This window comes from Eurytemora carolleeae, unplaced genomic scaffold, assembly GCF_000591075.1.
Source record: "Eurytemora carolleeae unplaced genomic scaffold, Eaff_2.0 scaffold1052, whole genome shotgun sequence".
NCBI classification, from domain to species: domain Eukaryota; kingdom Metazoa; phylum Arthropoda; class Copepoda; order Calanoida; family Temoridae; genus Eurytemora; species Eurytemora carolleeae.
The window spans coordinates 50,885-61,532 of record NW_019396990.1 but is presented as its reverse complement, the minus strand read 5'-3'; the positions used below and the strand labels follow the sequence as shown (position 1 = coordinate 61,532).

Below are 10,648 nucleotides of genomic sequence, written 5' to 3'. Positions count from 1 at the left end.
ATTGTATAATGATTTTCATCTTTATCACCCAAGGGCCAAAAAGCATAAGCATGTATATATAATTTACATTGAGACCCATAAATCTATGGAATAGGAAGACGACTTTAGCTATCATTTGTGGAAAAGATTTTATAAAGCAAATAATTTTCTCAGTAGATAACAATTAGCAAATGAACAAAATAGGTCTTACTTACAATTGCCGTTTTCATTGTATTTACGCCATACAAACCAAGTAACATTACAAACATTAAATCAAAACTTCATGGTAACATACTAACGCTAATGTGGGTTCCTCCGTACGTAACTGTATAACGTTAAATAGTAACCTTAATGAGTCTTAAAAGGAACGTTATCTAACATTCTAAGAACGTTAGTTGGCTTATTGGGTAAATCCATTATTTGTCCTCCGATTCCAATTTATTGGGGCCTCACGAGCCTCACAGTAGAAATTAAACCCAATTTTCATCAGCATGTAATGATGTAAAGGTCACCAATTTCCCTAAATTAATTTTAATTCGTTAAGAAAAGCAATTTTTAGTTGAGGTTTTTCTCAAATTTGCTCTAAGGTCCATATACAGTGAAAACCAGAAAACTCTGGAATAGTACTGCGACTTTGAGAATCAAGTTTTGAATTTAAAACGTTCAATGACCAAGAAAAAACAGCAATTGTGCAGTGTAAACAGACCAATTTCACAGATTAAGTAATTTTATAAGTGTCTGGTAAAACTTTTTGTTATGTAACACCAAAAAAGTATTGCAATAATGTCGTCTTACTATTCCATTGTTTTCTGGTTATCACTGTAATTTATTTTTACCGTTGTCAGAATACATATCTAAACAAATTCATCAACTGAAATGGTGCCAATTGCCATATATTTCAACGTAGTTATAAATAGTTTTCGGTAATAAAATGCTTAATAAGTAATAGTGGTCGGTGTGAGCCTTTTCTTATATCCAATATGTGCTTTCTTGCATTTGAATACGAGCTTGTTTTTACCAAACATTCATGGAAAATATTGAAGGTACAAGACCAACCAACCATTTCTGACATTTAGATATTTAAAGTCTCGTGGATCTTGTTTAATTTTAGTCGTATCCTTTGCGGGTTAACCTGTTCAGTCCGATCATAACGAGAGAGGGAATCCTCGGACGCCATGAGCCTCCGTTATGCAAACACAAGCCTCCCAGAGTTGCTAGGCAGACCAAGCCTCCGCTTTGCAGAAATGAGCATGCGCAACACATCAAAATGTGCCTGTGTAATACAGGAGGTTTTTTAAACTTGTGTTTAAGTTTAAATAAAAGATTTATTGACATTTTTAGACATAGTGGCATGAGAGGCTTCTCAAAGATGAGAAGTATTTATTAATTATCATAAATAGTGCCTAATTATGACTAATGAAGTGGTATCTAAAACTTTAAACATTTTTTATACAAAAAGGAAAATATTTAGAAAAAAAATTTAATTTAATTTCACTTCATCTTTTATAATCTTTGATTTTAGCATAGATAAATAAATAAACATAGATAGCTTATGTACGCAAAATCACCAAGAATTGTACAGTCCGCGAACTCGTACTTCTAGGGGTCAAAGTGTATACTTCAATGATAAGTGGGGTGGTTCGGTGTTTTAATGGATCTCATAATAGAGTGTAAAATAACTATGGGAATGGAACTATTTGAACATTATTTCACTGAGCAATATATCATATTGACGAGAACTGAAGAAGGACTAAACTAACTTTAATTTCTCTCTACAGAACTCATGTACACCACAAGTACTCAATGACATAAGAACAGCCAATGTTCACAACCGACCTAGTTAATCTATATAATAGGAATATCTTAAAAACATCTCGGTACATTTATATCTATCAAGATGAAAAATGTTGTCTTATGTGCAATCTATCTTTATCTATGGATTTTAGCAATACCTTTTTTTGAAGTTCAAATTAAATCTAAAAATTTGCATTTATTTAAGTCTTAACATTTTTCAAAAAAAGGTAATGTTTAAATCAAAGATTACGTAACAAAACAAACCAAGTGGTAATTTCCTAGTATACGATTTTTGGACCCCCCCCCCTCCTATCAATTTTGTACATGGGTCTGACAGGAAGTGTCTTAATTTAACCTAACCTGCCTGCAAAGTACACTGGAGGCTCGGTCTGCCTAGCGAATCTGGGAGGCTCGATGTCTGCATAACAGAGGCTCATGGCGTCAGGGGTTTCCCTCCCTATCATAACTCACGAATCCCTTCACTGGTTGCCTTAAATTTTAATTGGAGAAGTTGCTTAAAACCACAGCAGGCCCGTAGCTAGGGGGGGGGGGCGTGTAATATCCCTAACTCAAAAATATTTTGAAATCAATTTTACTGTAATATGGCTGGCATGAAAATTTATTGTTCTCTTGGGGTTCAAACAAATTAACAAACTATGTAAGAAGTCATTTTAAACTTTTCATCAACTGTCATCTTCTTGGGACACCCTGAAGCATCGTTTTGCGTTTGAGTTTCAGAATAATTAATTTCATTCTGGGAAGCCCCTCAAGTTTAAAAAATGCCGCGGGATTAGCGCTGACTCTACACAGTTACACAGTACACGTCAACTTCCATTTTTTTCAGCAAATTTCGTCAATTGTTCATTTATATTTAAACCTTCCAATCGGCAATCATTATGGATCGAAGCCGATCCGACTAGTGATTTCGTTATAGTTTTCAAATGTCGTGAAGTCGGCTTATCTTGTTCAAAATGAGAGCCGTCACTTTTGTGGATCGGCTGACCTTAGAGATTCCCGGCTCAGTCGCTCAATGTGGAATATTCTTGGCCGATGTGAATGATGATGGAGAATCCGAGCTAATTGTTGGAACTACAGAAGGAGATCTTTTTATTTACAAGGAAGGATGGGTTGTATATTTTATTCCGATTTTCGAACTCTACAGTGTTTTCGGATCGAAAGATCGCCGTTGCATCTAATAGATATAACAATGTTACTTGAGACATAGATTTTCTGGTTAGGATAACTTATTAATAGCTTAAGATCCTATAGAAATAGATTTTCAGTTCCGGAAAATAAAGTTTGGCAAAATCTTGAGAAATTTCACCTCATGCCCCCTCTCCCATTATCAAAACAGTAATATAATCTCAATCTGACCTAGAATGATGTGTTTTGGTAATTTCCTAGAGAGCGATTTTTGGACCACCACCCCCCTATCAATTTTGTACATGGATCTTGACTGTAAGACATGTTGCCGCAGCGTTCGGCCCCCTAGCCTGGCCTGGCCGCAGCGCTCGGCCCAGAAAGTGTCTTAAGTTAACCTAACCCGTGCCCGCAGCACCCTGCCCCCTAGCCTGTCAAAGCCGCAGCGCTCGGGCCAGAAAGTGTCTTAACCTAACCTAACCCTAAATAACAAAAAAAAAATAATATTAAATCAATTTCGTTTAACTCAGAAAATTTATAAAATACACATCTCTGAAGGGTAGAAGTGGAAATGTTTGGAAGAAAGCTTCAAACCTTGGATTTATCACAGCGATCAGCGTTGGCGATCTTTTCAATATGGGATACTCGGTGCTAGTGGTGGCCACCGGATGTGGATGGGTTAACGTCTTTGATTTTAGCAAATACAGCGCCGAGGATGAATTCGAACCTACGTTTAAACAACGTGTGCCGGCCAATATCCGTGATATGATTATTTCCGACGTAACTCATGACGGCTTGTCAGAGCTTGTTATTAGTTTGACAGATCGGGTTGTGAGGATGTATCGTTGGACAGTCTTCGGTTTGGGAGAGGAGGAAGGACAGGAAAAGGAAGAGGTTGAGGAGAAGGACGAGGATGAAGAGAGTCCGAGTAGTCCTGTCGTCTCCCCAACTTCCTTAAACCTGATGGCATCCCGGGAATCAGGACGGTTGGTTTGTATTAACAAATGGGAGTTTGCCTCGCAGATTGGAACAGTATCGATGAACAAGGATTCAGACGGTAAACCCGCAATTCTTATTGGACAGCCGGGAGGGGCGTTTCTTAGGCTTAGATGCAGAGATCTTGATAAAGAAGGCAGGGGTTGTATGCTATGTAAAAATTTCTCCACTCCCCTCTTCAAAATGATAACTTTTGAGTAATTATATGAGGGGTTAAAGGGAGTGACCGTCAATGTATGTTAGTTGACGTAAGAATTTTTTGTATTGTGGAGAAATTTTTTAGGATTCATTTGAGGCATATAAAACGTTTTTATCGTGTAGATTACTAAGTTGTATCGAAAGGTCGACCTCTAGCAACCTCAATGTCCTCCAAATTGAAATTTTTTTAATTATGGCTTTATGCATATCAAACGTAAGCTAGGAACATTGGGAATTCATTAGAAGCAATTAATTCAGTGTTTTACCTTCTAATGACCTCGAACGACCTCTGACCTCTAATAACCTCCAATTTTTTTAACTATGATTCTATACATATCAAACTTAAACTAGGAACCTAGGCAATACAGTAAAAGCAAAGAATTGAGTGTTTGGACCTTTTTATGACCTATTTATTTATTTATTTATTTATTTATTTAAAGAGAATCGCTGGGGTTGTTCCTGGCCCCAGGCAATCCCACCCCTCAGCATTCCCCCAAATGATACATGTATTACTCACGCCTGAGGGAATCTGGTTAGTCCGCTTAAGGCATGTACTATTTATGAACCCTGAATGTAACGACCTATAATGACCTCTAAATTAAAAATTTTGAATTATGACTGTGTGCACATCAAACGAAAGATAGGAACCCAGGCCATACAGTAAAAGCAAAGAATGCACTGTTTGACCTTCTAATGACATTTTTTGTCTGGGTTTCTAGCAATCGTTTGATATGCATAAAACCATAGTTTAAACATTTTCAATTTGGAGGTCATTATAGGTTGTTAAAAAGGTCATTAAAGGTCTCAAATAATTCCTTAAAAATGTCTCCACAATACTACATTCTCAGTTCACTGCCATGAATTGCCGGTCACTCCTTTTAAACCTAATATTTAAAGAGACTGTAAGGGTAATTTCAAGTGACCCTCAGTGCAAAGATGACAATGCCCGATATTACAACGGGACCCTTGAAACCTGTATCAGATCAATAATGGGCAAGATATTGTAGGTTTTTAGGTTTAAAATTGTTCAATTCTAATCATTCCTACATGTTTTCCTGCAGGAGAAATGCGAATGTCACTTTTGTAAAGAAACCACTATAGAATATAATCAGTTCAAATTAAAAACATCGGACATTGTCGTCTTTATATATATAGGGTCGCTTGAAAGTACAGTTACAAGTCTCCTTATATCAAAATAAAATATATCAAATGTTTCATTTTTTACTCTTATATATTTTAACACTCTCCCTCTGTGTTTCTAAAAATGATAAACCCCTGCAAGGAGGTAAAAAACAAGAAGATACAGGAGTTGAAATTGAAGAATCAGAGAATCCGACATTTAAGGGACTGCTCTCGGAGGAAGATTCTCTCATATCCTCTATGTCAGTTGAATATGAACCTCTGGGAATAAATAGACGGGCAAATCCAAATGTTAGTTCTGAGATTTTGGGAGGATTTGAGACAGGCAGGAGCATATTTAAACATTATGATACTAAAGTGGGTTGGGGGGGGGGGGGGGGGGGGGTCATTAATTAAGATTTTCGGAGAGAATTGATTTATAATATGCACCTGGAGGAGAGGGGAAAGGAACTAGGTTCGCAATCACAACCCTAGATGGTTCTATTCTACTAGTAGATGATGATAGTAAGAAGAAGTCTGTAGATTGTATAATGTGGAACCTGCAGGTTGATCACCAGATCATGTGTCTCTCTAAACTAGATATTACAGGGAATAAAAGTGACGAGGTTATTGCCTGTAGTTGGGATGGGCAGACCTATATTATATCCCAGGCAGGGTGTATAAACTTGTATTATATTCTAGACAGAATATAAAATTGTTCTGTAGCCCGAACAAAAAAATTATTTTAACATATGCTTAGAGGGGGGGGGGGGTACTTTATACACCATTGATCATAGGACAAGCAAGCAGTACGGTTTAAGTTTGAAGAATCAGTTTCAACCTTTACAGCTGGCAGGTTCACCTTGGGCCCGGAGAACACCCAACCCGTCCTGGTCTATGTTACTCTGAGCAACAAGATTCAGATCTACTATAATCTTTGTCTCGGAACAGATTTAACTTTATCAAGTTTAATACATTATCCACCGATGCTGCGAGAAGCAGGAGATACTCTTAAATCATTAGGTAATTAATGGCATATTGTTTGATTGATTGATTGGGCAATGATGGTTGATTGATTGCTTGCTGTTGCTTCCTTCATCCATCTTTCCCTCCATCCTTGCATCTGTACATTCATCCAAGAATGATTGGTTGATAGATTTGTTTATCGATCGAACGCTTTGGTTAGAAGGTGGTTGATTGGTTGATTGATTGATTGATTGATTGGCTGATTGATTGATTGTAGTTTAATGCATTTTTAATGCGTTTTGTCTAACGCTTAGGATTCCTGAAAAGGGCTGAATGTAAAATTGTTCTTGATGTTAATTAATTTTTAAAAAAAGTAATTGACCTAATGTTGAATGTAAAGAAATTCTAATCTCTATTTCTATGTAGTTCTAAATCTTATTGGGTGTCACAATATGATTTATATTCTTATTTTAATATTTTTGTTCAACTAGGCTGTGAACCTGGAAACCTGGCACACTTGCGACAGATTTATAATTATTGCTTGTACGGACTGCCTGATTCAGAACTATAGCGCCTATCTATTCGAACTGCCTGAATCAGGACTATTATTGCATGTACATGCTTTTTGGTGCAGAATTCAGAATTATATTGCCTGATTTATGATCAAAGTCAGTCGTAAACTTATACTTATTTGGTTTATTTTTATACATACATCAAACTTACATTATGCTGTTTTTATGTGGAGGGAAAAAATCAATCTTGCTTTTCTTGTAAGTGGCTACCAATGGGCAATATAAGTGGCCTCTTAGCATTAGTAGGGAAGCGATGCATCCAAAATTATATATTTTGATATATTTCAGAAAAATGAGTTCTCAAACATTGTTATCGAAGCTGGGGAAACTACCGAGGATACCTCAGCTGCCTCCGTTCCCGGAGAAGCTCAAGGGAGGACGGATTGAAAAATGGAAGGCAGGTTAGGGGTATATATTTTGACGAATGGGGAGGGGGAGAGGGGGGCAAAAAATTTGAGTGGGATTTATAACTAAATCGGGAGGGGGGGATAGGGAAGTAGTTTTTCCCCTTTAAGATACGTGCTTATTAATTATCACGGAAACTCGCCAATCTAGCCAATAAACACAAGGGGGAATATAGGTACTAATGTTTGCTGCGCTTAATTGATTTCTTATTTAACTACTTTCTCACCTCATCTTGCTACCAACATATTTTATTTTTAGTTGCCTTTTATCTCGCTGTTATGCGATCATTCATGTGTTTGTTAATGTATGGACTTGACTGCAATTATAAAAAGAATGATTTTGCATCAAATAAACGGAATATTTATAACTAACTAGGCTTTTAGCGTCCATCTTTGCTTTCAACTTTTAATTGTGACTTTATCTGTGAGCATCTTCAATTTGTACTGTATAAAACAAAAACAAAAGAAAGTTTGCGGATTTCACAAAATTTTTTCGCGCATTTTCAAAATTTTACAAAATAAAAAACTTTTTACGCAAATTTTGAAAATTTTAATCATTCATAAACCTTCCCTGGGGTCACGTGAGGTCCCACACTAAATTTGGGCCCGATCGGTTTTGCCGTTTTGACATTTATTGGATACACACAAAAAAACTAACACCCACCCAGACAAGCTAAATTTTATATAGATAAGATCAAGGATTTAATGCAAGGGAAGTTATTTCAGGTACGCATCTTTTGTACTGCAGTGTACTGTCACTGGGCGGTAATGTAAACACAAGACGAATGTCGAAGCCTGACATGGGATCCATCTTTCACATAAATAATCAATGAAATATTCTAGTCATTGGAAACTATTATGTGAATTATCAAAATTCAATGCTTTTAACCTCCTCAGATACTAAACGAACACTGAGGCATCTATTCTTGTTTACAAATTCCGCCCAGAGATAACTGGTTTCAATATGTACGCAGACAATACGCAAATAAAATTAACTTTCCTTGCATTACATTCTTGGATAAGATAAATTGTTTTCCTAACATGTGCGCAAAATTTATAATCTATTACACCGTTTTACTTTTTCTTGTTACCAATATCTTGGTTGGTGTTAGTTGCCTTTTATCTTGGAGTTATGCGACAATTCATTATGGTTCATTCAGACGTATTGGATGGGCGTGGTCTCAGATTATAAAGAGGCGTGCCTGGAGGTGAAACAAATGTGTACATCAAGACCCTACAGAACAGCAGTACTAGCTTCAACGGGAGGTTGTACTTTAATTTGTATTTTTAAAGGAACTGAATTCTAGCTAATACTCAAGTATAAGAGACTGTTCCTTTTATTCTATTTATCTTGAGTCAAATAAACTGTCTCTGTCATTCTTTGTTTAATTTTAGCTAATACTCGTGTATAAGAGACTGTTTCTTTTATTCTAATTATCTTGAGTCAAATAAACTGTCTCTGTCATTCTTTGTTTAATTCTAGCTAATACTCAAGTATAAGAGACTGTTTCTTTTATTCTAATCATCTTGAGTCAAATAAACTGTCTTCGTCATTCTTGTTTAATTCTTGCTAATACTCAAGTATAAGAGACTGTTTCTTTTATTCTAATTATCTTGAGTCAAATAAACTGTCTCTGTCATTCTTTGTTTAATTTTAGCTAATACTCAAAGAGACTGTTCTTTCTACTCTATTTACCTTGAGTCTAATAAACTGTCTCTGTCATTCTTTGTTTAATTTTAGCTAATACTCAAGTATAAGAGACTGTTCTTTCTACTCTATTTACCTTGAGTCAAATAAACTGTCTCTGTCATTCTTTGTTTAATTTTAGCTAATACTCAAGTATAAGAGACTGTTCTTTCTACTCTATTTACCTTGAGTCAAATAAACTGTCTCTGTCATTCTTTGTTTAATTCTAGCTAATACTCAAGTATAAGAGACTGTTTCTTCTATTCTTATTATCTTGAGTCAAATAAACTGTCTTCGTCATTCCTTGTTTAATTCGTGAGCTATAGAGACATGTCTCTGTTTATTCTATCTCGTAACTGAGATAAAGGGACTGTAAACCGGGTGTTCCAATATAATAAGATTCAATTTGGAATTGTTAACTTTTTTATTTGATTAATCGATCGACCGATTAATGATTGAACTTCAAAATTAATAACTCTGAAGGTTTAAGGATAATTGGCAAAGTAGAATATTTTTTTCAATTGATCAATGATCATTCATGTTTTTTCATTTGATAGTTTTCCTGGGTTACTGTGTAAAAACTAATCCTACAGAACAAGATTATAAAACCAACTTTATGGAAAATGGTCTTGAGCTCGGTCAAATCAGGTCAGCTATTATTATTATCTATATATTTAAAGTTGTAATCTCTTTGTCTGTTTGTTTGTCCGATCATAACTCAGGAACCCCTTGAGAGATTTGCCTCAAATTCTGATTGGGGAACTCGGGAGAACCACGGAAATGTTTTTGCTTGGTTTTAAGATTTTAAGTTGCGTAAGTCGACTTTTAAAGCGAACATTTATTTTCCCAGTTAAAGATCGACCAAGTGCGGGTAAACGGTTGGGTTAACTATGAGTACCCCCGGGCAACGCTGTAGGTTTATAATTATGTCAAGATAATTTTTTGCTCGTCCAATTTTCATAAGTTTTTGTTAATTTGGGAAATTAAAACATGTAGTTTGTCATTTGATATAGAATTTTCAACTTTTTCCCAAAATATGACTAGTAGAAATTAAAATATCAAGATCGAGTAAACGGTAAATATCAAGAGTAAACAGTAAACACCCCAGAGATAATCCATAAGTCGGTAAAAGTCTGAATATATTATCAGTGCTAAAAATCTATTCAATTTAAATTTGCGATTCTGCATCAAATTTAAATGCGGATCCGGTTTCTTGGTCCATCACGTAAACAAATGTATTAATATATTTCTTAAAGTTTTTCAAATTTTTTTCATCAAATAAAAATTCAAAATCTTCTAAAATATTTTATTAATTAATTTACTAAATCTTTATGGATAATTCTTTTTATAGTATTTTCCTATTTTAGTGACACACTGCGTAACGGTGGATGTGACAATTTACAGAACTACGTGTCCAGAGCTTTCAACGCCCAGCTAGTTAGACGACTAAATATGGGCATATTATCAAGTAAGTGGAAACTGAGAGTTATACATATTGTCCCACTAAACAGGACAATTTGATGAAAGTGTTTCAAAAACAGGTTTCACGTCTGAAAAGTTAGTTACCACATTATGGAAAGTTTAGGCGCAGTAAAATTATTAAGATTAGTAATTTTGATTAGAGAAATCGACATCAAGGCTCAAACAGGTTGGCTTTCTGGGGATGGGAGAGTTAGGTTAGTCAGTCAAATTATCAAATATAAAAAAGTCCTAATAAATTCAAGACTTTATTTTTAATTATTCCAGCACAAAATCAGGTCAGGTATTATTAAGAGGAGAAAGGGGGGGGGGGG

At 35.5% G+C, this 10,648-nt stretch overlaps 2 protein-coding genes across 4 annotated transcripts in view; both read left to right on the top strand.

The window, feature by feature from the left end:
- Positions 1–2,568: 2,568 nt before the first annotated feature.
- LOC111710845 (KICSTOR complex protein ITFG2-like) lies at positions 2,569–7,057 on the top strand. Of its 3 annotated transcripts, none has more exons than XM_023485014.1 (6): positions 2,569–2,891; positions 3,472–4,045; positions 5,390–5,571; positions 5,679–5,897; positions 6,024–6,249; positions 6,684–7,057. In XM_023485014.1, the coding sequence occupies exons 1-6, from the start codon at positions 2,745–2,747 to the stop codon at positions 6,761–6,763; spliced, it is 1,428 nt and encodes a 475-aa protein (XP_023340782.1). In that variant the 5' UTR covers positions 2,569–2,744; the 3' UTR covers positions 6,764–7,057. The 3 variants fall into 3 exon arrangements, with proteins under 3 accessions (XP_023340782.1, XP_023340784.1, XP_023340783.1); XM_023485016.1 differs by having other exon boundaries at positions 5,390–5,572; positions 5,686–5,897; XM_023485015.1 differs by having other exon boundaries at positions 5,390–5,572; positions 5,683–5,897.
- LOC111710849 (mitochondrial import inner membrane translocase subunit Tim29) overlaps positions 7,016–10,648 on the top strand; it is a gene marked incomplete in the record, with an annotated part of 5,010 nt that continues 1,377 nt past the window's right edge. Inside the window, 4 exon segments of the mRNA XM_023485020.1 lie at positions 7,016–7,161; positions 8,329–8,434; positions 9,413–9,503; positions 10,223–10,323. Coding sequence (XP_023340788.1) covers positions 7,018–7,161; positions 8,329–8,434; positions 9,413–9,503; positions 10,223–10,323 — 442 coding nt within the window.